Source organism: Scyliorhinus canicula, chromosome 20, assembly GCF_902713615.1.
Source record: "Scyliorhinus canicula chromosome 20, sScyCan1.1, whole genome shotgun sequence".
Classification (NCBI taxonomy): Eukaryota; Metazoa; Chordata; class Chondrichthyes; order Carcharhiniformes; family Scyliorhinidae; genus Scyliorhinus; species Scyliorhinus canicula.
Genome location: NC_052165.1, coordinates 74,022,516 through 74,049,451, shown reverse-complemented (window position 1 = coordinate 74,049,451; position 26,936 = coordinate 74,022,516). Strand labels below are relative to the sequence as shown.

General features: G+C 47.4%; 1 protein-coding gene across 1 annotated transcript in view; it reads left to right on the top strand.

Moving 5' to 3' along the window:
• tmtc1 (transmembrane O-mannosyltransferase targeting cadherins 1) overlaps positions 1 to 26,936 on the top strand; it is a 175,121-nt gene that overhangs the window by 65,107 nt on the left and 83,078 nt on the right. Inside the window, exons 4-6 of the mRNA XM_038780874.1 lie at positions 7,401 to 7,482; positions 12,186 to 12,289; positions 17,467 to 17,656. Coding sequence (XP_038636802.1) covers positions 7,401 to 7,482; positions 12,186 to 12,289; positions 17,467 to 17,656 — 376 coding nt within the window. The remainder of the gene's footprint in view (positions 1 to 7,400; positions 7,483 to 12,185; positions 12,290 to 17,466; positions 17,657 to 26,936) is intronic.

Genomic DNA, 26,936 nt, shown 5'->3' with positions numbered 1-26,936 from the left:
TGTAAAAAAAAAAGGAATATCAAAATCAGATTGATTTTTTTTGCGGTTTCCATTCTTTACCAGCTGAAGAAATATTGAAAATGGCGGATGGGGGGGAAAGACCGACAGTCGAGCATCATCCAGATGGTTAATGAGTCGTTTTGCTATCCAGTTGGCGTTGGTAGGCCGCATGTCACAAGGATGGATCTGTTGGCTGACTAGTGCCTGGAGCATGGGGGAAATTACGTGATGGAACCTCCAGGAATACAGTTGGTAACTCTACTGGTGACATCATTGATCAGTGACCATTTCTGCCATGATTGAGAGAGAGAGCGGGAGAGAGAGAGGGGCACCTGTATTTATCTACCATCTTATTATTATATCCTTCCACAGTAGGTTGAGGTGTTTCATGTGCATTTGTTCTGCTGAAAGAATGGCAGCAATGTGGCATTGTTAGTCAAGGACAGTATTATGGTGGCAGAAAGGACGTTTGATGAGGACTCGTCTACTGAGGTAGTATGGGCTGAGGTTAGAAACAGGAAAGGAGAGGTCACCCTGTTGGGGGTTTTCTACAGGCCTCCGAAAAGTTCCAGAGATGTCAAGGAAAGGATTGCAAAGATGATTCTGGATAGCAACGAAAATAACAGTAGTTGTTATGGGGGACTAACTTTCCAAATATTGACTGGAAACGCTATAGATCGAGTACTTTAGATGGGTCCGTTTTTGTCCAATGTGTGCAGGAGGGTTTCCTGACACAGTATGTAGATAGGCCAACAAGAGGCGAGGCCACATTGGATTTGGTACTGGGTAATGACCCAGAACAGGTGCTAGATTTGGAGGTAGGTGAACACTTTGGTGATAGTGACCACAATTCAGTTACGTTTACTTTAGCGATGGAAAAGGATAGGTATATACTGCAGGGCAAGAATTATAGCTGGGGGAAAGGCAATTATGATGTGATGAGGCAGGACTTGGGATGCATAGGATGGGGAAGGAAACTGCAGAGGATGGGCACAATTGTAATGTGGAGCTCGTTCAAGGAACAGCTACTGCCTGTCCTTGATAAGTTTGTACCTGTCAGGCAGGGAGGAAGTGGTCAAGAGAGGGAACCATGGTTTACTAAAGTAGTCGAATCACTTGTCAAGAGGAAGAAGGAGGCTTATGTAAAGATGAGACGTGAATGTTCAGTTAGGGTGCTCGAGAGTTACAAGTTAGCTAGGAAGGACCTAAAGAGAGAGCTAAGAAGAGCCAGGAGGGGACATGAGAAGTCTTTGGCAGGTAGGATCAAGGATAACCCTAAAGCTTTCTATAGGTATGTCAGGAATAAAAGAATGACTAGGGTAAGAGTAGGGCCAGTCAAGGGCAGTTGTGGGAAGTTGTGCATGGAGTCCGAGGAGATAGGAGAGGTGCTAAATGAATATTTTTCGTCCGTATTCACGCAGAAAAAAGACGATGTTGTCGAGGAGAATACTGAGATACAGGCTACTAGACTAGAAGGGCTTGAGGTTCATAAGGAGAAGGAGTTAGCAATTCTGGAAAGTGTGAAAATAGATAAGTCCCCTGGGCCAGATGGAATTTATCCTAGGATTCTCTGGGAAACTAGGGAGGAGATTGCTGAGCCTTTGGCTGCGATTTTTATGTCATCATTTGTCTACAGGAATAGTGCCAGAAGACTGGAGGATAGCAAATGTCCCCTTGTTCAAGAAAGGGGGTAGATACAATCCCAGTAACTATAGACCAGTGAGCCTTACTTCTGTTGTGGGCAAAGTCTTGGAAAGGTTCATGAGAGATCGGATTTATAATCATCTAGAAAGGAATAATTTGATTAGGGATAGTCAACACGGTTTTGTGACGGGTAGGTCATGCCTCACAAACCTTATTGAGTTCTTTGAGAAGGTGACCAAACAGATGGATGAGGGTAAAGCAGTTGATGTGATGTATATGGATTTCAGTAAAGCGTTTGATAAGGTTCCCCATGGTAGGCTATTGCAGAAATTACGGAAGCATGGGATTCGGGGTGATTTAGCAGTTTGGATCAGAAATTTGCTCGCTGTAAGAAGACAGAGGGTGGTGGTTGATGGGAAATGTTCAGTCTGGAGTTCAGTTACTAGTGGTGTCCCACAAGGATCTGTTTTGGGGCCACTGCTGTTTGTCATTTTTATAAATGACCTAGAGGAGGGTGTAGAAGGATGGGTGAGTAAATTTGCAGATGACACTAAAATTGGTGGAGTTGTCGACAGGGCGGAAGGACGTTGCAGGTCACAGAGGGACATAGATAAGCTGCAGAGCTGGGCTGAGAGGTGGCAAATGGAGTTTAATGCAGAAAAGTGAGAGGTGATTCATTTTGGAAGGAGTAACAGGAAGGCAGAGTACTGGGCTAATGGTGAGATTCTTGGTAGTGTGGATGAGCAGACAGATCTCGATGTCCATGTACATAGATCCCTGAAAGTTGCCACCAAAGTTGATAGGGTTGTTAAGAAGGCGTAAGTTGTGTTAGCTTTTATTGGTAAAGGGATTGAGTTTCGGAGCCATGAGGTCATGTTGCAGCTTTACAAAACTCTGGTGCGGCTGCATTTGGAGTATTGTGTGCAATTCTGGTCGCTGCATTATAGGAAGGATGTGGAAGCATTGGAAAGGGTGCAGAGGAGATTTACCAGGATGTTGCCTGGTATGGAGGGAAGATCTTATGAGGAAAGGCTGAGGGACTTGAGACTGTTTTCGTTAGAGAGAAGAAGGTTAAGAGGTGACTTAATTGAGGCATACAAGATGATCAGGGATTAGATAGGGTGGGCAGTGAGAGCCTTTTTCCTCGGATGGTGATGACTCACACGAGGGGACACAGCTTTAAATTGAGGGGAGATAGATATAGGACAGATGGCAGAGGTAGGTTCTTTACTCAGAGAGTAGTAAGGGCGTGGAATGCCCTGCCTGTAACAGTAGTGGACTCGCCAACATTAAGGGCATTTAAATGGTCATTGGATAAACATATGGATGATAAGGGAATAGTGTAGATGGGCTTTGGAGTGGTTTCACAGGTCGGCACAACATCGAGGGCCGAAGGGCCTGTACTGCGCTGTAATGTTCTATGTTCTGCACCAGGTTTATTCCATGCTGGGTGTTCTCGAAGTAGCTCAATGAGATTCTTCATTTTCATCCGAACAGCTGGAGGCAGCCGTGGCTCAGTTTGCACCGCATTTTCCTCTTGAGTCAGAAGGTCGTGGGTTCATGTCCCACTCCATGGCTTGAGCACAAAAGTCTACGCTGGTGCCCCAGATTACCGGGGGAATGCAGCACTGTTCGAGGTGCCTGTCCCCCAGATGAGCTATTGAAGCAAGGCCTCAACTGCTTGCTCAGGTGGATGTAAAAGATCCCACTATTTTTGAAGAAGAGCAGGGGAGGTATCCCCCAGTGTTCTAACCAAGATTTTAAGCGACATCACGAGGGAGCTATCTGGTGATTCTCACATTGCTATTTGTGGGATCTAGCTGTGCACAAATTGGCCGCCACATTCATTACATTGCAACACTGACTGCAACAACCTTAAAAGTAGTGCTTGGAGATGTGCAGCGATTGTGAAAAGCGTTGTAAAAATGCAAATCTTTTCTCATCTGGAAATCCAGTAGTCCCTCAGTTCCACACTGTGTAAGATTGCAAGCAAGTTTATGCAATGAGAATGGAATGAGATTGTCATTGGAATGCCCTGCAATAATCATGAATCAGATAAGATTACTGTGTTTCTGATCGGAGTGAGGGAGCCACAGTTTCATTATCAGATCCCCCGAAGTATTCCAGGCAGCTGGAGCTACTTCCTCAAGTACCGGAAAGTGTTCCTCTTTAATAATATTAGGTGGCATTTTCCTGCTAAGAATAACTTTGATGGCCACACCTTGTTCCTGTGTGATCGGAGAGAAAATTTAAAGCTTTGTCATTCAAAGGAGAGCTGTTGTCAGCTGATGCCTTTGGTAAACTGACTTGTTACTTGCGATGAGCGGCAGTGGCACATTCCTGCGAGTCCCTTTTATTTCTCTTGGGTGGCATTTTCGTGGACCTTCTGCTTGTCGCCCCAGTAGCCCAGTTGGTTTGTTTTGCTGGCTGTTGTGGAGCCACATGGGTCCCAGTGTTAACTTTAGTACCAGCATATGGTGGAGGAATAGTACAGCAGCTTGTCCTTTACTTTTAGTAAGTTTATAATAATAATAATCTTTATTAGTGTCACAAGTAGACTAACATTAACACTGCAATGAAGTTACTGTGACAATCCCCTCGTCGCCACACTCCGGGTTCGGGTACACTGACGGAGAATTTAGAATGTCCAGTTCACCTAACAGCATGTCTTTCGGGACTTGTGGGAGGAAACCGGAAGACCCGGAACAGACGCGGGGAGAACGTGCAGACTCCGCACAGATAGTGACCCAAGCCGGGAATCGAACCTGGGACCCGGGAGCAGTGAAGTGGCAGTGCTACCCACTCTGCTACCGTGCTGCCCATACTGCTCAGTCGAGTTACAAACCCAATAAACCCCCAAACCCAACTGTTCCAGCGATGCCCTCTTTCTGGAGCACCTAAATTTGGCTTTTTGGTTTAAGCATTTGGCTAAGCAATTGGCTTCACAATGTGATTTCCAAAAGATGCAATTGCTACCACATTGCACCAAGTTCCTGCGGTTCTGTATTTTTTTTATTCGCAATGTCGGGGGCAGGTTTGTGGAGGGCAGCAAAGGCCGAAGCATATGACAGGCACGTTCTCCCCGTGTCTGGGTGGGTTTCCTCCGGGTGCTCCGGCTTCCTTCCAGAGTCCAAAGATGTGCAGGTTAGGTGGATTGGCCATGCTAAATTACCCTTAGTGCCCAAAAAGGTTAGGTGGGCTTACTGGGTTACGGGGATAAAGGGGATAAGGTGGAGGCATGGGGCTTAAGTAGGGGTGCTCTTTCCAAGAGCCGGTGCAGACTCGATGGGCTGAATGGCCTCCTTCTGCACTGTAAATTCTATGAAATCGATTAAATGGTTATTCTTGTTTTCAACTCCCTCTATGGCCTGTGCTATGTTTGAAATCTTCTCCAGCCCGCCATTCCCATACCTCCTCCCAACCCCAATTCTGCATCCGCAATTTTCATCTCTCCACTATCGGCAGCTGTGCCTTCAGCCTCAAGGTCCTAAGCTTCAGAATTCCCACTTTAACCCTGTCCATCTCTCTCTTTCCCTTCTCCTTAAAACTTGATTCTTTGATTAAGCTTTGGCCATCTGTCCTGATATCGTGATTTGAAAAGCTGTTTGCTAAAGTTCCTCTGAAACATGTTGGAAGCGCCATAGAACTTGTTGTTGGCGGTGTTACTCTGACGATATCCTTACCAGTTCCTGCCCTGTTCTACAGGAAGGGCACAATCTCAGAAGGTTATAGTTCAATCAGGCCGGTTTGTTTAGAATTCTTGGTTATGTTGCACGAGCTCAGGCAACATGTGAATGGTGGCAGAGGCTTGAGATTGAAGCAGAGCCTCCAGCTCCCTGGTACCTGTACTGCTTTCCACTGCTCCCTGTTAGAGTGAGTAAATGGGTAGCCACCGAACAGTAGTGTGTTTACCTTTGAGAAACCGCAGGCACTAATGGATGTGCACGAGCAACCAGCACCTTCCAAGCGAGGAAAGGGGAAAACAACCTCCCGAAACCCAACCTGATGCTGGAATTTAAAAATCCCAAATGACCTGTTTTGCAGCGATATAATCTAGAGTTTGAACAGTGTGGTTGAAGGAAATGATTTGTGGTGTTGGGAGTGATCCCTTTGATGTGCATTTACCTAACCTAAGGCATTGTCTATTTTAAAAATGGAAGTGTACACCCCCACACACTTGACAAAAGGTTACATTTAACGGCATTTATCTTGGAGAGCTCCATACGTTGTTTTGTTTTTTTTGTTGAGAAATTTGATTCCTTCATTTCCCTCTGGAATCAATGGTCTTGTCACGCCGAATTTGGTGACTTGACAAAGCCATTGAATCTCATGAGAGGCTGGGTGAGCTCCAGATTAACATTTAAATGAGCCGTTTAGCACTGGTTTCCATAAGCCTGGGCTAGACGTAATGGCCCTGGAGCGGGGGTGGTGGGAGGGGGGGGGAGGTTCTCCCAGGCCATTAGAGACCCCCGGGGTGGACGGCCTCTGGACAGGATAGTACCTTGGTACTCCTGCGGGCACCATGGCACTGCCAGCCTGGCACCCTGGCACTTACAAGGTGCCAGAGTTGCCTGTACCAGGGACAGGCTCAGGGGTGCCTTGTCTGTAAGAAGTGAGGCGGTGGGGGGGGGTCCAGGACCCTCTAAGAAGTTGGTTGGGTGCAATGTGGTTCAGAGTTTACGGTGGGGGCAATGAGGGCGCTGAAAAGATCGGGGTTTAAAAATGGCGCTGCGGTCTGTGAGTCACCTTCGCGAGCTGAGCTCGTCACTGCAGCAAATGAGGTGATTGAAGCCTCGGCGGGGCCCAAAAAACCCGGCAAAGTCCCGTTAAATAGCGTGATGCTTCTCGACACTGCAGGTGCCGAGAAACACCCCACTAAACACGCCCAAAACGGGGCTCTGATTTGTCCCGTTCAATCTCGCACATTGAGTCCAATTAGAGTACAAGTGGATTGGCATCTAATACTGTCTTGTTAGATGAACATCAGTGAGCATAGATCAGTGTGTGTCTCTTACCACGGATTTCAGCCGTTGCTTGTATTCTTACCTCGTGAGTCAAAAGGCTGTCTGCTTAAAGATTTATTCTAGAGACTGCAGCACCAAATCCAGGCTGACGCCCTACTGCAGTACGGAGGGAACGCTGCACTGTCAGAGGTGTCGTCCTCCAGTTGAGACATTAAATTGAGACCTCATCTGCCCTTCCAACTGAATGCAAACAACCCCGTGGTACTATTTCAGACAAGGTCCAGAAGGTCTTCCTGGCTCATGGCGGGCTAACGTTCTCTGGTTAGGGCACTGCTCTGCAGGGTATGGGTCCATAGGCTACATGGAGGCCCATTGCTGTCTGATACACTCCTGCTAGTGTTGAGTTTACATGGAATTTTGCGATAGCTTTGCTCACTTTTTACTTTATCAACCGTTGAGGGACATAAAACCGTGGCCTGATCTTATCCTTAGCTGACTGTGCCAATGACCAGGAATGGACACGATGGCAGACTTCACTTTCCCAAAGCCAGGGGTGCCCAGCTGCCTCGCACACCGGCTTCCTGAACACTGACCAGGGTCCAAACCGGGCAGTGTAATCCATACGATTCAGTTACATTCAAATCAGGCACCTCAAGGGGAGCCCAGGGATCTATGGTTTAACTCCTGTCAGAAGAGATTCCTGACTTCAGTGTCTGTACTTATTTGTTTTGTCAGCCTTCCCCCACCCCGAGATTGGTTTTTATTAAAGGCTTTCTTGTTTTCCAATTTCAGGAACCTCTCGGCTGACAGGATCAGAGGACTTCTGAAACTCTCGGCCCCGTATCTAAAGAGAGCGGGTTTTGTAACTGTGTATGTAAGTATGAGAAAAACTCCAAATTAAATGCATCAAATCTTTGATCTCTTGTCTTTTGTGAGGATAATTTCTGGTGTTTTTATTAATATCTAAACAATAACAGTTTAAATGGCAATGGGAATTAATGGCATGATATCTTGGTTACCTGCCCTTAACTAACCATCTCCTGCAAGCTTGTGTCTCATAACCAGGACCTCTCCCCTTTAAAAAAAATATTTCTTTATTCTCCTCCTTTTTCTCATTTTCTCTCTCCCCTTTTATATCATCCTAGTGCGTTGCATATGTTACATGATACAGGAGGCCATTTGGTTCCTCAAGCTAATGCCCCCCCCCCCATTAGCTCATGCCCCCCCCCCATTAGCTCATGCCCCCCCCATTAGCTCATGCCCCCCCCCCCCCCATTAGCTCATGCCCCCCCCGCCAATTAGCTCATGATTGATCTGAATCTCAAACCCATCTACCACTATTGTTCCATGTCCCTTTATGCTCTTAACAGATAAGAACATGTGGATCTTAGACTTGAATATGGAGTGCCTATTGTAGAACTTATACAGGTTTTTTATAAATTCTCTCTGCATAACACAGTATCGCCCTCTTACACCTCTCTGCTTTAATAGGGAAGGTTGTTAAAATTGTAAGCAGTTCCTTGTGATATCTTTCAATGTCCATAAAGTTACAGCACATTTACACTGAAATAAATCTTTGTTCTCCTATTTAAAAATAAATTTTTTGTCAAAGGTATTTTCCGATACTTGCTCCCCATTCTGTCTCCTTAAGGATTTCCCTGTCCTGCATTATTGGGGCGGCACAGTGGTTAGCACCGCAAACTCACAGCGCCAGGGTTCAGTTCCGGCCTTGAGTGAGTGGGCAAAGTTTACAACATTCTCCCTGCGTCTGTGTGGGTTTCCTCCGGGTGCTCAGGTTTCCTCCCACAGTCCAAAGATGTGCAGATTAGGTGGATTGGCCAAGTTAAATTGCCCCTTAGTATCCAAAGATGTGCAGGTTAGCTGGATTGGCCAAGTTAAATTGCCCCTTAGTATCCAAAGATGTTTAGGTTGGGTGGATTGGTCAAGTTAAATTGCCCCTTAGTATCCAAAGATGTTTAGGTTGGGTGGATTGGTCAAGTTAAATTGCCCCTTAGTATCCTAAGATGTGAAGGTTAGGTGGTGTTACAGGGGTAGGGCTGGGGGGAGTGGGTCGAGGTAGGGTGCTCTTTCAGAGGGTCGGTGCAGACCCGATAGGCCGAATGGCCTCCCTCTGCACTGTAGGGATTCTATGATTCCCTGATTATATGAGGCCCCTGTCACCTCTCCACCATAACTCAGATGAAAGTAGCTCCCTGCTTAGTTGTGAATGTGGACATGGACCTGGCGTGGACCTCTGTGACTGTTCATTCCTGGTCATTTTTCATTGCTATGTGACGTCCATCAATGTTGGCTTTCTTACTGTTCTAATTTCCTCTCTCATTTTGCTTCTTGCTCACTGCTGTGCAGCACGAAAGGTGGGAAGATGTTAACTGCACCTTTCAGGGGCTGGTTTAGCTCACTGCGCTAAATCGCTGGCTTTTAAAGCAAACCAAGCAGGCCAGCAGCACGGTTCGATTCCCGTACTAGCCTCCCCGGACAGGCGCCGGAACGTGGCGACGGAATGTGGCGACTAGGGGCTTTTCACAGTAACTTCATTGAAGCCTACTCGTGACAATAAGCGATTCTCATTTAATTTTTTCATTTCAGTTCCATAGCCACGTGACCCCTCTTGCCATTTGGCCCAATGAGTCTGCATCGCCCCTTCGAAAGGGCACCCTACCTAGACCCACTCCCCCCTCCCCATCCCCGCAATCCTGTAACATAACCTTCATATCTTTGGACTCTTAAGGGGCATTCGATCAAGGCCAATCCACCAAACCTTCTCATCATTGGACTGTGGGAGGAAACCGGAGCACCCGGAGGAAGTCCACGCAGACACGGGGAGACAGTGCAAACTCCACACAGACAGCCGCCAATGGTTGGAGATAAACACTGAGGCAGCAGTGCATGTCTAATCAGGATGGACATCCCTTAGCTCCCATGCTGTTCAGTAACGAACTTCCATTCTGAAACTTGAGGCCGACTGGATTTGTCCTTCATTCAGTCTAATTGGATTTTGCTGCATTGTTCACGTTCACAGAAGCACAGAATGTTTACAGCTCAGAAGGAAGCCATTTGATGTAGCGTGTGTGCTGGCTCTCAAAGAGCAATATATCTAATTATATAACTTTAGTTGTATAGATTTTTATCCCCCCCCCCCCGCAAAAATTCACTTCAAGTGAAGCAGCATAATGTCCTTGAGGCCCGTTTAAAAAGAAATCTTCATGGCTGCATTTAAAAAAAAAAGTTTTACTTTAATTACTTTTCTAAAGAAATTCAGCAAGGAGATTGCTGCAGCCTACGCTAACTCTGCGCTGGGTAACCCGGTATTTCGACAATCATAGAGCCGTGCCACCCAGCGGTTCAGTGGACGAGGGAGGCGTTTACTTTGCATGGAGGGACTGTGGAATCTGGGATGTGGCGCGGTCACATTCCCTGCTCACCTGCTGTCAAAATGGAGTTAAACCCCTAAACGCTGTTTCTGAACTGATCGGGGGAGGGGCGGGAGGGGGTAAGTTCTGGAAGAAAAGGAATACTTGGAACATAAAAATACAAGAGAGAGGCGAGGCAGTAGATTGCCATTCAGTAAGATCACGACAGACCAGGTACATCAACTTCACTTCCCTCCTCTAACCTCACTTGGTACACAGCTTATCAAATCAAAATGGACATCCCTTGGCTCTCATGCTGTTCAGTAAAGAACTTCCGTTCTGAGGCTGACGTGATTTATCCTTCATTTATTTTAATTAGATTTGCAGAATGTCCCTCGACTCTCTTTGTGACCAAAAGTCCGACCAACCTCAGACTTGAACCCCCGACGATTGAGTGCCCACATCCTTCTGTTCTGGAGAATCCCAAAGATTCACAGGTTTCTCATCTCCACCCCAAATGGAAGACCCCTAATCATGAATAGTCCTGGTTCAAGACTCCCCAATCTGGGGAAAAGGTTCGAGCCATGGACTGCGGGATTCTCCGTTGGAGCGATCATCCGCACCGCCGGCAGCGAACCCACGCCCGCGTGGTTCCAGATGGCGTGGGGTGGCCCACAACAGGAAACCCTATTGGCCAGCAGCTGCGGGAACGGAGAATCCCACTTCCGGCAAGAGCGCCACGCTGGAAAACGGGGCTGGGAGGAAGGAGAATCCCGGTCAGAGTCTTCGCGTTTTACAGCGCAGAAAGAGGGCCCTTCAGCCCGTTGTATCTGTGCTGACCATCAAGCACCTATCTATTCTAATCCCATTTTCCAACACTTGTTCCATAGTTGTGCGTGCTGTTACATTTCAAGTGCTGATCTCAATGCTTCTTAAATAGTGTGAGGGTTCCCACCTCCACCCTTTCAGGCAGAGTTCCAGATTCCCACCACCCTCTGGATGAAAAAGGCATTCTTCAAATCCCCCGTAAATCTCCTGCCCCTTACCGTAAATCTATGTCCCCTGGTTATTGACCCCCCTACTAAGGAGAAAGATTTCTTCCTATCTACCCGAGCTTATCCCCTCTTAATTGTGTACACCTTGGCTTTCTCTGCTCTAAGGAAGAGAATGGCAGCCTAAGTAGCCTGTCTTTCATGGAATCATACAGTGCAGAAGGAGGCCATTTGGCCCATCGAGTTTGCACCGACCCTCTGAAAGAGCATCCTACCTAGGCCCACTCGCCCGCTCTATCCCCATAACTCTACCTAACCGTTGGACACTAAGGGGCACTTAAGCATGATCAATCCGTCTAACCTGCACATCTTTGGACTGTGGGAGGAGACTGGAGCACCCGGAGGAAACCCACGCAAACACGGGGAGAAAGTGCAAACTCCACATAAACACTCATCCAAGTGGGAATTGGACCCGAGTCCCTGGATTTGTGAGGCAGCAGTGCTAACCACTGTGCCACCATGCTGACCTTTCATTTCATCTTTCGTTCTTAATCTAAACTCTGGAGAATATGGACTCAGTCTACCCGTTATGTCCGCATAGGACAGCTCTCTAATCCCAGCAATCATTCTTGCAATTAAGCAGTGCCGTTCACAAACTCGGGATGTTCCGAAGTGCTTCACAATGGATGAAGTGTGTTTGATGTGTGGTCACATTTATATCATAATGAAACATAGCAGCCAATTTCCACTCAGCCAATTCCCACAAACAGGGATGTGATGCTGGCCTGATGTTTTCTCGTGATGTTAAGTGAGAGATAAGTGTTTGCCACGTCACTGTGGAGCACCCATCAGTTCTTTAAAATGGTGCCACATCCTCCACCCTGCTTTGGAGTGTCAGCCTTGACTTTTGTACCAAACCCCTGGAGTAGGACTTGAACCCACAACCTTCCGACCCCGATGGAAGAAAGCTGCCAACTGACCCATGACTGACAGTTGCATCATTTTGTAGACCGTTGAAAATTAAGGTGCACGCTGTTTATGTTGGGCTCCTTGACAGTGTGTGGCCTAATCTGTATTTATTTTTAGAAAAGGTATTTTATTCCAAACGCATTTAACAACTGCAAAATACACATTCCATACAAAATCACAACCCACAGTTTGTACAATGGCTAAATTATGTGGGTTCCGACCATTAATTCTGTCTTTCTTTCTAGGTTCTTCTCATCCTGTTTTTCCGAGTGTGGATCATGGCAGGCTCCATGCCCAACTTCTCAGAGCAGGACAACCCGGCTTCGTTCTCCCCATACCTCCTCACCAGGTACAATGTTGTCGTACGTCGCACCACCTTCAAGGCCCCAGCTTCTGTTAAAATTACACTTTCAAGGTTTACATGCTTGTGGTGGTATGATTCGCATAGCTGCCTGCCATTGGTGCAGAACACCGGCGTACCATTGGCCCTGGTCGGTCATGTGCCTCTCGACCGGTTGGTTGAGACCAGTCATGTGACGGCTCCCCGATTGGTCGAGAGGCTGAGTTAACCCCGCCGCCAAGGCGGGGTATAAATACCCAGTACTCCCGGCGGTCGTCCTTCGACTGTAATCGACCGCAGGGCTTAACATCTAGTATATTAAAGGATCGTCTCGCCTTCAATTGATGGTACATCAATGCTCAAGGCCCCCGATTTACATTGGTGGGCTGTAAGTTCATGTTTTGCCCTAGGCTTTCGGGATGGTAGTCTCTGGATATAAGGGTCTCATGGTCAACTGTTAGGCCCCACTTGCCATTTCATGTTCCAACTGTAACTAGTTATCTCCACAAATAGTAGAAGCTGAACCTTCACGTGTCCTTCATGATGTAACACATGGTGGATCTTCTTACTAGGCCACTGAATGATCTGATTTTTGAAGAGTCAATGCGAGTATCTGAACTCCTTCCATGGGCGGGCGGTTAAATAGGCATGCGGTATTTCCTGTCCAGTTTTCCTTTCTGTGTTGTACCCCAGTGATGCTTAACAGCCAAGATGGTAAAGACAAAAAACAACATTGCAGTGCCAATTCCCCCCCCCCCCCCCCACCCATTCACTATCCATCCACATTCTCCACCCTCCATTTCCTCTTCCTAAAATGTTAAATTGCTGGTGATGATTCCAACAGGCCCAAATTGCTTTTGGGCTAGCACAGACCAAAGGGACTGAATAGACCCCATCTGTGTCATTCATTTTCTATGTTGCTATGTAATTCTCGCGTTCCTCAGCCACGTAGACTATCTCATGCATCAGCTGCGAGGGCAAGACCCAGTCATGTGGTTTGACTGCAGGTACATCACAGCAACCCACCCCCACCCCCGACCCCTCCTCCAACATCATCTTCACAGCCAGGAAGCGTCATTTAATTGCGGGGCTCAGGAGAAATAGCCTTGTTTGAGCATTCTGTTCCTTCACGCACGTAACACCTTGTGGAACTTCACCTCCGAGTTGTTGAGCTGCGGTTTGGGCTGCAGTCATTATGGCTGTGTCAGAGAGGGGAGCATTCTGACACGGGAGGCAGTCACACCCTATGGTTTAATAAGTGGTGCAATCCTGATTAATGTTCTGTGAGTTGGGCAGATAGAGGGATTGCAACTCCATTGCTGGAGGAGCCTTTGCCTTCGCCAGTGCAGACACAGTGGGCCAAATTTCCTCCTCCTGAACCATAGCAATTCTGTGATCTACCAGTACGATGTTCTCATCTGTGGAAGTGATCATATTCACATTGAGATTGGGCAGTGATTTAGTTAAAAAATGAAACTAGGGTCCCATATCTTGAACAAAGCAACAATGAATATGAGGGCTATTAGATTAAAAGATAACGTGGTAGATATGCAATGAAAAGCATTTAAAGAATTAATTCAGAATTTGCAGCAATCTTGCATTTCCGTACGGCATGAAAATCCCACAGGAAACATGGTCAAACCGCGACTAACAAGTGAAGTTAAAGATTGGACTAGATTGGGGGCTCATAATGTCAGCAAAAGTAGTAAGCCTGAGGATTGGGAGGATTTTAGAATGCAGCAAAGGATGATCAAGGTACTGATGAAGACAGAAAAGAGAAAACAAGAGTAAACTATCCAGGAATAAAAACAGTTTGTAAAAGCTTGTGTGGGTCTGGAAAAAAGATGAGATTATGGCAGATGTAAAAGTTATCAACCATTCCGGCCAGAGGAATAACGAAAGCCATAGAATAATGCTCACGATTAGCCGAAGTTCTGCAGTAGCCAGCTCGGTTTTGTCAAAGTTTTGTTCAGCCCCGAAAAGACAATTAATGCCGGAACCCCTCGCAAAAGAGGCACAAGCAAGCTGGCCTCTTCTGCCGTGGGACAGTGCTGACGATTCGGAGTGGAGTGTTTGATCTAAGCACATTCAGATATGAAATGCTAGACCATCACTTCATTTCAAGATTTCGCTGCAAAGTGACATACAAAACGTGCGGGTATGGCGAGACCCGTGGGAAAGTTAAAAGTATTGTCGTTGGGGAGGGTGTGGAACTGATGGTGCAAGTGGAAAACCGTAGCACGAAGCGGAAGCCGGACATCGCCAAAGAGTGGGATAATCCGCCATTGGGCTTGTCGGTCAAGGAGCAGTTCAACTAACAGGCACCTTCTACATCAAGCAGGAGTATGAGAAGAATTGCCTACCCTGATGTCGAAGTAGTTCTGCTCGAGTGGTTCAAGGCAGCCAATAATAGAACGTGCCCATCTCACGTTTGAAGGCCGGGTTACATTGAGATGCGTTCCTTTGGCAAATTGGTCTCCTCGGCTATCACAGACCTCTGCCTAACCTGAATTTCAAGGTAGTTCTCCTGGGATTTGACCCAACCAAGAGTTTACTGTAATAAGAACGAAAGGAGTGTGTCCAAGATTCCTGATGATACAGGTTAACTGAGAATGAGGGTCGGGAGGAGGATACAAGGAGGCAGCAATAGGACATAGACAGGCTAAGTGAAGTGGCAAGGATAAGGAAAATGGAGAGCAATTTGGAGAACTGTTAAGTTACCCACTTTGGAAAGAAAAATAGAGAAACAATATATTTCAAATAGCGAAAGATCAGGAAATGTCAGTGTTGAGAGGGATCGGAGTGTCTTTGCACATGAATCACAAACTTAGCAAGCAAGCATTTGGGAACACACATAGTCTGTCAGCCTTTGTTACAAAGGGATTGGTGTATAAGAGTAAAGAAGTCTTACTAGAATTATACAGGTGATTGGTGAGGCCGCACTGATGTGTGCGCAGTTCTGGTCTCCTTATTGAAGGAAGGATATATTTGCTTCTAAGGCAGTGCAATGAAGATTTCACTGGAATAATTACTGGGATGAGAGGCCTGTCCGATGCAGAGTGATCAAAGGCCTACATTTAAAACAATTCGATCATAGAATGTGAGCAGCTCTGGCAAGGCCAGCCTTTGCTGCTCACCCCTAATTTGACTCCAGAAGGTGGTGGTGAACTGTTTTCTGACACCAGTGCAGTCCATGTGGAGTAGGTCAGTGACAGGGGAGGAACGGGGATATTGTTCCATGTCAGTTTGGTGTGTGGCTTGGATTGGGAACTTGAAGGTGGTGGTGCTCCAATGCGCCGGCTGCTCTTGTCCTTCTAAGTGATAGAGATTAATGGTTTGGGGGATGCTGTCAAAGGAGCCTTGGTGAGCTGCTGCAGTGTTAAGGGTATATGGCTCAAAGGTCAGTGAGTTGTCTGGCTTCAGGTTGAACTTGGCGGTTCCTCTGGGTTTGGCGAAGATTCTGCTTAAAGGTGCTGACCAATGATTTATCTGTTCTTTCAAAGTTGTATGGATAGAGAGAAAGAGAGAAAGACCCCCACAGGGGTCTAGCTTCTTCACTGTTGAAACGTTGGTTCCGTTCTTTATCCACAGCTGCTGTCGGACCTTCTGAGATTCTCCAGCATTTTCTGTTTTTGTCTTCAGCATCTCAGTTGTTTCCGTTGGCCAGTAGAGAAAACAGAGGCTTCAACACACAGAGGATTGGTTGGTTTGTCTCTCTGTCTGGCCAACTGCAGTGATCCAAATATGGTTATGGAATAGTGTATTGCAGGTGGGTGGCTGGCATGATACCCGGGACAATTCCTTTCACAGTCAAGAGTTCCGGTGTCCAAGCGATTGCTAATGGTTGGTCTCCACCCAGTTGAGTCATCAGATGATTGTGTGGATGCTTTGCTAGTGGGATAGGAGATAGACTCCATTCATACTCCCATCAGGGCAGTTGTTCCTGATGAGGCTTTGCAGACAGATTGTTTCCATTTCATTTGCTTTGGAATGTTTAAGGTGCAGTGACGCAAATGTGCCGCCATCTTTACCTGTTATTTCAAGTCATTGGAATGTGGCGTTTGTCTTTTTTTAACAATTCAATTCGTGATTTCATAGAATTATCATAGAATTTACAGTGCAGAAGGAGGCCATTCGGCCCATCGAGTCTGCACTGGCTCTTGGAAAGAGCACCCTACCCAAGGTCAACACCTCCACCCTATCCCCATAACCCAGTAACCCCACCCAACACTAAGGGCAATTTTGAACACTAAGGGCAATTTATCATGGCCAATCCACCTAACCTGCACATCTTTGGACTGTGGGAGGAAACCGGAGCACCCGGAGGAAACCCACGCACACACGGGGAGGATGTGCAGTCTCCGCACAGACAGTGGCACAAGCCAGAATCGAACCTGGGACCCTGGAGCTGTGAAGCGATTGTGCTATCCGCAATGCTAACGTGCTGCCCTTTGCCAGTAAATTCAGAAGGTCATTCTTTATATCATCTTAAATGGGTTGAATGCCCACTTGTGTTCCTATTTCTAATGTCCGAGGCTGTAGTATCTGTGCCCCTGCCTCAGGTGAGCTCTCAGCCAGCGACTAATCCTTAGAGCTTTCATTCTGCATCACCCCCCACCACTAAGCTGCTGTGCAGCCTTGATTTATTTTGTTAAAATCTGATTTATTCTTTTAAAATTTAGTTGAACTCCCTCCGAGTTGGAAGGTTGTTAGTTAACTGCCAACTCCAAAGACTTGAGTACATTATCCAGGCTGACACTCTGTCCAGTACTGAGGGAGCGCTGTATTGTCAGAGGTACAGTCTTTTGGATGACATGCAGCACAAACAGACATGTCAACCAAAGCCCCTGCCTACCCCCCTCCGGTGAATGTATGAGGGCCCTTGGCATGATTTTAGAAGAGGAGCAAGGAGTCGCCTGGTGTAACAAAAACAGAAACTGCTGGCTGATCTCAGCAGATCCGACAGCATCAATTGGAGAGAGAACAGAGCCAGCATTTCAAATCTGGACGACCCTTTGAAAAAGCCTCTTGGTGTCCTGGCCAATACTTAACCTTTAAACAAAATCACTTTTATTGCTGTTGGAGTAATCTTGATTCTATGCTGCGGACTGCCCGTCAAACATGCTTCCTTGGCTGTGAGATGCTTTGTGGTAAATGCAAGTTTTTTCTTTCTGTTGGTGCTGCAGATTTCTTACATACTCCTATCTGCTGACCTTCAATGCCTGGCTGCTGTTGGCACCAATGACCCTCTGTTACGACTGGCAAGTGGGGAGTATCCCGCTGGTGGAGTCTCTGTGGGACATGCGAAATGTGGCAACTGCAGTGTTCGGTCTCGGCATGGTCCGGTTGACTTGGAACTGCCTGCTGTCTGTACAGGTATGTGCGAAAAGGCCGGAGATGCTCAGGCCATGTCATTCTGACATGTTGTTCGATTGTGGATTTCTTACAGGGGCTGTTTTCATGTGAGAAATAATGTAGCCATCAGTACCGTCGATTCTTTTTTTCTCATTCATAATATGTGGGTATTCCTGGCAAAACCAACAGTTACAGTAAAATATCGATGAGCCAAATCCCAGCGGATCTACCTCCCAATTCATGTTAAGTAGAGTTTTGCAATAGTTGAGTCCCTATTCCCACATGAACAGATCTCTATGTAACTTGATATACAAATGCAGTCTGCGTCACAAACTACAGACAAAAGATGATTGAATCTGCCTCCACCGCCCTCTCGGGCAATGCACTCTGGATCCTAACCAGTTGCTGCCTAAAATCTCAAGTTGTTTTTGATTCTTTTCCCAGCTATTTTAAATATTCCATCAACACGGACAAGTTTCTCCCTGTCCAATCTGGCCAGACCTCGCACCAAATATCCTCTCGACCTTCTCTCCTCAAAGGACAACAGCCTTGCCTGATCAAATATCCACAGAACTGAAGTCCCCTAATTCTTGAAGCCAATGCTGTCAACTGTTTCTGCCACCTCTCTCCATTCACCACCTTGCTGAAGTGTAGTGCCCAGAACTGGACACGATACTCCAGTTCAGGCTGAAGCAGTGTTTTATCACAACTCACTGGTTTTTACACTCTTAAGGGCGAAATCCAACGACCATGCTGTGCCTGAAAAGCAGCTCGCCGTGACGCAGCGTGGCCGATAAAAGCCGGATCTACCCGGCTCGCAATGCCTCGCGAGATCCAACGTGTTTAGGTGACATTTTGTGATGTAAATCCCGTCCATTATGGGCGGAATCACTTTTTGGCAAATCTGCATATTGGAGCGAAACAGTTAGTCTCACTCTAATGTGCAGATTTCCAAGGTATCTGAAACTTTGGGATTCACCCCCTTGGCCTCGGAGACCTCTGACGAGACCTCTGTTCAGCACTGTTCCTCACAAATGGGGACCAGATGGAACAACTCGTGCGGTTTCCCCAGGAGATCGGGGGCCCCCTACAGCATGACCTTTGGGCCCTGGCCTGCTGGTGCCACCTGGCCACTCTGGCTGTGCCACCTAGATGCCAGCCTGGCACTGTCACGTTGCCCAGGTGGCTACCAGCTGCCAGATTGCACTGTCAGGGTGAAAGGTTGGCACTACGAAGGTGCCAGACTGGCATTTTGTGTGCGTGCGCGATCGAGCCGGCGTGCCCCGTGTGGGTGGTGTGGGGTGGTCGGGGACCCTCCCATTGTGTGTTCAGGCCTCTGAGATTTGGACGCCATTTTAAAATGCCGTCCTGATCTCCCATTACACTGGGGAGTTCCGGCGAGCGGAGTTCCCCAATTTACAAAACGGGGCAATGTGCGGCCTAGGGACTTTGATGGATGAATCGAGCCCTCTGCCTCTATTTATCAAGCTCAGGATCCTGTATACCTTGTTAACCACTTCCTCAACCTGCCCTGCCACCTTCGGTGCCTGAATCCAGTCCCTCTGCACCCTCTTTAGAAGTGCATTTCTTATTGATGCCGCCTCTCCTCACTGTTTCACTAGAATGTGTACTCATGTACAAATTACCGTGTATAAGTACACGGGAATGGACATGTCGGACGCACGGGAGTTCTCACCAGTGTGGCTACAGGCATAGTGTGTGAGAGCTGCTAAAGATCTTTTAGTAACTGTTCAAGTTGTCATCCATGGTCACCATTCCTACAGTCCAGGAACTTTACAGTTTCTACCAAAATGTATCGCTTCACTTGGCGGCTCTGTATGAAATTTAATCTGCTCATTCCACTCGGCTGATTCCGTCATCTTTAGGTTTATCACTTATCCTCTTCATAGTTCACAATGTATCCACATTTTGCGACAAGAGCATATTTTTGATATTGTGTCCTGTGCACGCTAGTCTTAGCCACGAATATGGTTCGGGAAAAGCAGGGACCTTTGTATTGACTGATGGGGAATTCGACACCCCTTCCTTCCCCAGTCAGAAAAAAAACCAGCTCTGTTTCCTGGCACTCGGCCAACCTCGTATCTCTACTGCGCTGTTCGTTTTATTCCACGGGCTCCACCCTTACTGATAAATCTATTATGCGGAACCCTTTGTCGACTCCTTTTGGAAATCCATGAACATCACATCAGCCTCATCAACCCTGTCTATTACCTCATCACAAAACTCAAAAGGGCAGCATGGTAGCCTTGTGGATAGCACAATTGCTTCACAGCTCCAGGGTCCCAGGTTCGATTCCAGCTTGGGTCACTGTCTGTGTGGAGTCTGCACTCCCTCCCCGTGTGTGCGTGGGTTTCCTCCGGGTTCTCCGGTTTCCTCCCACAGTCCAAAGATGTGCAGGTTAGGTGGATTGGCCATGCTAAATTGCCCTTAGTGTCCAAAATCGCCCTTAGTGTTGGGTGGGGTTACTGGGTTATGGGGATACGGTGGAGGTGTTGACCTTGGGTAGGGTGCTGTTTCCAAGAGCCGGTGCAGACTCGATGGGCCGAATGGCCTCCTTCTGCACTGCAAATTCTATGATATCAAGCAAGTTACCGAAATACGATCCTTAATTAAACTACAAATGGGTCATAGAAAACGGGCCAAATGGGCATCGCGAACGGAACATAGAACATAGAACATAGAACAGTACAGCACAGAACAGGCCCTTCGGCCCTCAATGTTGTGCCGAGCCATGATCACCCTACTCAAACCCACGTATCCACCCTATACCCGTAACCCAACAACCCCCCCCCTTAACCTTACTTTTATTAGGACACTACGGGCAATTTAGCATGGCCAATTCACCTAACCCGCACATCTTTGGACTGTGGGAGGAAACCGGAGCACCCGGAGGAAACCCACGCACACGGGGAGGACGTGCAGACTCCACACAGACAGTGATCCAGCCGGGAATCGAACCTGGGACCCTGGAGCTGTGAAGCATTTATGCTAACCACCATGCTACCCTGCTGCCCCTTAACGGAGTAGGGTTTCTTCTCCGGAAACAAACCCCCGCATTAGTTGCATTTTATTCTGGTCACTTTTGCTGGATTATTTTTGAACTGAATTCGACTTCTGAAATAATTATCGCAGGGTGTGTACCCCAGGTTATTAGCCAGGCCTCCTGGGTCACTGCTTCAATAATAAAACCACCATGATTCCCAAGCTCAGCCAGGAATGCAGGCCTCAGCATGCTCCTCACAAAGCTACTGGGAGAACATTATTTGGTATCATTTCTAACTGCTCTCTGAAATAATTTTTTTAATTTATAGAATCATTGCATAGCATCATAGAATCGCTATAGTGTGGCGGGAAGCCATTTGGCTCATCGAGTCTGCGCCGACCCTCTGAAAGAGCACATTAACTAGGCCCACCCCCGCTATATCCCCGTAACCCTGTAACCCCATCTGAACTTTGGACACTAAGGGACAATCCACCTAACCTGCACATCTTTGGACTATGGGAGGATCATAGAAATTACAGTGCAGAAGGCGACCATTCGGCCCACCGGCCCTTGGAAAGAGCATCCTACCTAGGCCCACGCTCCCACCCTATCCCCATAACCCAGTAACCCCACCTCACCTTTTGGACACAGTAAGAAGTCTTACAACACCAGGTTAAAGGTTTGTTTCAAACACGAGCTTTCGGAGCACAGCTCCTTCCTCAGATTCACCTGAGGAAGGAGCTGCGCTCCGAAAGCTCGTGTTTGAAACAAACCTGTTGGACTTTAACCTGGTGTTGTAAGACTTCTTACTGTGCTCATCCCAGTCCAACGCCGGCATCTCCACATCATACCTTTTGGACACTAAGGGGAAATTTAGCATGGCTGCTCCACCTAACCTGCACATCTTTGGACTGTGGGAGGAAAACGGAGCACCCGGAGGAAACCAATGCAGGCACGGGGAGAACGTGTAAACTCGACCCAGACAGTAACCCAAGACTGGAAGTGAACCCAGGTCTCTGGCGCTGTGAGGTAGCAGCCCAAACACTGTGCCACCATGCCACCTGTGATTTGGCTGTACTTTCCACTGAAGTTATTGCCTAAATAGTTGAAGTTGACTTGAACAATAGATGAGTTCCATTGCACTGCGCACAAACCTTTTGCATGCATTTAAGATGCATTGAGTTCTGTGGCCAATGTGCAATTTGCTGATGCCTTGGGCAGTACAGAATAAAAACATCTCAGTTTTCCGACAGTTCAGCTGCCGCAGTTTAATTGTTAGTGGAAACTGCAAGTGGAAAGTGATAAAGGAAATACACTTTGGCGAGGAAATCGGAGAAGAAAAAATAATTTAATCTTGAAAGGGGGAAAGGGAAATGTTTTTCCTGAAATAATTCCAGTGATTGTTTTCCAACTATGAATATAAAAGCAGATGTCTGGGTCATAAAGTCATCTTTCAGGTTCATGACCCAACTTCCTGGGTTTGATACGTCATTGCACTGTCTCTTGACAGAAGTGACATTCTGGATGTTTAAAGCATTCGTTGTTTGCAATTCATTTTGTTCCCACTTTGAATTTACCATCGTGATTTATGGACGATGTACAAAGCAGGGTTCATAGAATCATAGAATTTACAGTGCAGAAGGAGGCCATTCGGCCCATCGGGTCTGCACCGGCCCTTGGAACGAGCACCCTACCCAAGCCCTTACCTTCACCCTACACCCACACCTCCACCCTATCCCCGTAATCTCACTAAGAACTAACCTTTTTTTTGGGACACTGAATGGCAATCTAGCATGGCCAATCCGCCTAAACTGCATATTTTTGGACAGTGGGAGAAAACCGGAGCACCCAGAGAAAACCCACGCTGACGGGGAGAAGGTGCAGATTCCGCACAGGCATTGACCCAAGCCGGGAATCGAACCTGGAACCCTGGAGCTGTGAAGCAACTGTGCTACCCACTGTGCTACTGCGCTGCCCATTCTTCATTCTGTCTCCCATTCCTTTCCATCCTCTATAAACTTTGCTTCTTCCAAAATGACATCCTGCCCCTCACCAAGTCCTGCTCAGCACTCATGTCCTCATTGACCTACATTGGATTCTGCCCCCCACTCCATACCATTTCTGCCTTTTCAGATTTCCATCTTCATAGCCTCTTCCATCCCCCTGCTCCACCCCCCACCCTCGGCCGCGTTCCCTCCATGGATTATCTTTGTTCCTTTTATTTTGGCCCTTTCGAATACCTTCAAATCCCCCCAACCCACCATTGGTGGCCGGGCCTTCACCTGCTCGGCTGAGCCCATGCTCAAGAATTCCCTCCATCAACCTCTTTACCTCTGCATCCTACAAGGACCTCCTTAAAGCCCGCCCACTTGACCAAACTTTGGATCAACCATCCTAATAGCTCTTCCGTAGGCTCCCCATTCAGTTTTACCTGTTCCTGATCTCCTTCTCTGTGAAGTGTCGTGCATTGGCTTTCTGTGCTAAAGTTGCTGTAACAAATACAAATTGTTGATAATGTTTAAAGATTGATGTTCAGGTCGTCAGTCCCATTTGACTGTGCACCGTGCTACTGATTCTGAAATAATTGATCTTGGAGCAGGATATAAATGTTGATGCCAGATTTCTGTACTCGATCAGAAGTGATTGGCTCCCATTAAGTTTGAAGGTGGGGTTCCAACTTATCTGTTCTTCAAGTAGGATGTTGACACTCTGTTACAGCGCGGGTGTCTAAAAGAAAGGACACGCATTTGTATAACGCCTTTCACAGCCTCAGGACATCTCAGCCGTTGAAGTATTTGTTGAAGTGTCACTGGGGAAACCCGACAACCCATCTGCCCGCAAGGTGCCCCCCCCCCCCCCCCCCCCCCCCCCCCCCCCCCCCCCCCGCCCCAGCAGCAGTGAGGTAAATTATGACTAAACAAACTATTCATTTTGCTTTTGGCTAATGTTTAAATATTGACTAGAATGCTGAGGAAAGAACTCTGCTTTCCTTCCCCCAAAGTGGCAGAGCTTCGATGTCCGCTTGACAGAGCTAACAGGGCATCAGTTTTATGTCTCATTCTAAAAGGATCCAGCTGAGATGTCAGCTTAGATTTTGTACTCCAGGCTCTGGAGTGGGATTTGAACCCAGAATCTCCTGGTTCAGAGACGAGAGTGCTGCCACTGAGCCATGGCCGGCGGCAGTAGCTGGGCAGGCCTGTACCTGCCCTCATCCAGTGCCTGCAGCACACTTAGTTTGCAGTTCAAGTCACTACACAGCAGGAGCCCTGGCTGATTTCTCCTCTCCTGCACAGGGACCAATGGTCATGCTAAAACTGCTGTCCTGACTGAGATGCTGTATTGCAGAGGGAGACAGTGGTGGTCGTGGTAATGGTACTGGGCTAGTAAGCTGGAGATTCTGGGAACCTGGGTTCGAATCCTACTACGGCAGAGGGTGAAATTTGAATTCAATAAAAATCTAGAATTATAACTCAAGCCATGAAACGATTGTTGTAAAAATCCATCTGGGAAGGAAATCTGTTGTCCTTACCTGGTCTGGCCGACACGCGATGTGTAGCAATGTGTAACTGCTCTCAGAACAAGGGCAATACAGGCAGGCCTACAATAAATAAAAAAGAATATGTTCTTACAGTATCCTTCATGTAGTAAAATGACCCCAGGTTGTGTTTTGTCATATAACCGTTGTAACGATGTACACAGAACATTTGTTTAACTCTTAAAAATAATTTATTAACAAACACGTGGAAAGATAACTAAGGAACTGTAATACAGATGATGGCTGTTGAGTCACGTTGTGTCACGGTTGAGATCTTTAATGCCACCTGCTGGTCGGAGGTCGTACCGATAACTGTGCGCTGATAGACATCTATATACATTGATGCATGCATATCACCACAAAGGTGCTTCAAATGAACTAAAAAAAAAAGGTACCTAGCGGAGTTGACCAAAAACCCAGTAACTGCGAGATTTTAACAGAATCTTAAAGAAGGAGATGTAAAGAAGAAGACGGAGGATTGTGGATAGCACAATTGCTTCACAGCTCCAGGGTCCCAGGTTCGGTTCTGGCTTGGGTCACTGTCTGTGCGGAGTCTGCACATCCTCCCCATGTGTGCGTGGGTTTCCTCCGGGTGCTCCGGTTTCCTCCCACAGTCCAAAGATGTGCAGGTTAGGTGGATTGGCCATGCTAAATTGCCCTTAGTGTTGTGTGGTTACTGAAATGAAAATGAAAATCACTTATTGTCACGAGTAGGCTTCAAATGAAGTTACTGTGAAAAGCCCCTAGCCGCCACATTCCGGCGCCTGTTCGGGGAGGCTGTTACGGGAATCGAACCGTGCTGGCCTGCCTTGGTCTGCTTTCAAAGCCAGCGATTTAGCTCAGTGAGCTAAACAGCCCCCCTGGGTTATGGGGATAGGGTTGAGGTGTTGACCTTGGGGAGGGTGCTCTTTCCAGAAGCCGGTGCAGACTCGATGGGCCGAATGGCCTCCTTCTGCACTGTAAATTCTATGATGAAGGGATTCCAGAGCTCAAGGCCCAGAAAGCTGAAAGCACAACTACCAGTGGTGAGGTGAAGCAAGATGGCAGTTCGAAGATGGCAAAGGATCGTAAGGCAGGAGGAGGTTATCGAGGGAGAACAAGCCAAGGATCAAAACCTATTGCCTGTAAGTATCAGCTGCACCTTGCCTTTACCAACGGAAGCACGGTAGCATAGTGGTTAGCATAAATGCTTCACAGCTCCAGGGTCCCAGGTTCGATTCCCGGCTGGGTCACTGTTTGTGCGGAGTCTGCACGTCCTCCCCGTGTGTGCGTGGGTTTCCTCCGGGTGCTCCGGTTTCCTCCCACAGTCCAAAGATGTGCGGGTTAGGTGGATTGGCCATGCTAAATTGCCCGTAGTGTCCTAAAAAGTAAGGTTAAGGGGGGTTGTTGGGTTACGGGTATAGGGTGGATACGTGGGTTTGAGTAGGGTGATCATTGCTCGGCACAACATCGAAGGCCGGAGGGCCTGTTCTGTGCTGTACTGTTCTATGTTCTATAAGCACAGAGTTCTTGGCTGTTGGCACCAAATGTTTGGTTGAATCCACTTGTATAATACGTCATTTTTTTAAAAGGCTGTGTTATTGAAGGTGAAAAAGAATAAACAACAAAGAAACGTACAGCACAGGAACAGGCCCTTCGGCCCTCCAAGCCTGTGCCTACCATGCTGCCCGTCTAAACTAAAATCTTCTACACTTCCGGGGTCCGTTTCCCTCTATTCCCATCCTATTCATGTGTTTGTCAAGATGCCCTTAAACGTCACTATCGTCCCTGTTTCCACCACCTCCTCCGGCAGTGAGTTCCAGGGACCCACTACCCTCTGTGTAAAAAGACTTACCTCGAACATCTCCTCTAAACCTGGCCCCTCGCACCTTAAACCTCTGCCCCCTAGTAATTGACCCCTCTACTCTGGGGAAAAAGTCTCTGACTATCTGTGCCCCTCATAATTTTGCAGACCTCTATCAGGTCACCCCTCAACCTCCGTCGTTCCAGTGAGAACAAACCAAATTTATTCAATCTCTCCTTGTAGCTAATGCCCTCCATACCAGGCAACATCCTGGTAAATCCTTTCTGCACCCTCTCTAAAGCCTCCACATCCTTCTGGTAGCGTGGCAACCAGAATTGCACACTATACTCCAAGTGTGGCCTAACTAAGGTTCTACACAGCTGCAACATGACTTGCCAATTCTTATACTCAGTGCCCCGGCCAATGAAGGCAAGCATGCCGTATGCCTTCTTGATTACCTTTTCCACCTGTGTTTCCCCTTTCAGTGACCTGTGGACCTGTGCACTAAGATCTCTCTGACTGTCAATACTCTTTTTTTTTTAAATTTAGAGTTCCCAATTATTTTTTCCAATTAAGGGGCAATTTAGTGTGGCCAATCCACCTACCCTGCACATCTTTGGGTTGTGGGGGTGAAACCCACGCAAACACGGGGAGAATGTGCAAACTCCAAACGGACAGTGACCCAGAGCCGGGATTCGAACCTAGGTCCTCAGCGCCGTAGGCAGCAATGCTAACCACTGTGCCACCGTGCTGCCCGACTGTCAGTACTCTTGAGGGTTCTACCATTCACTGTCTATTCCCTACCTGTATTAGACCTTCCAAAATGCATTACCTCACATTTGTCCAGATGAAACTCCATCTGCCATCTCGCCGCCCAAGTCTCCAAATGATCTAAATCCTGCTGTATCTTCTGACAGTTCTCATCGCTATCCACAATTCCACCAACCATTGTGTCGTCCGCAGCTTACTAATCCGACCA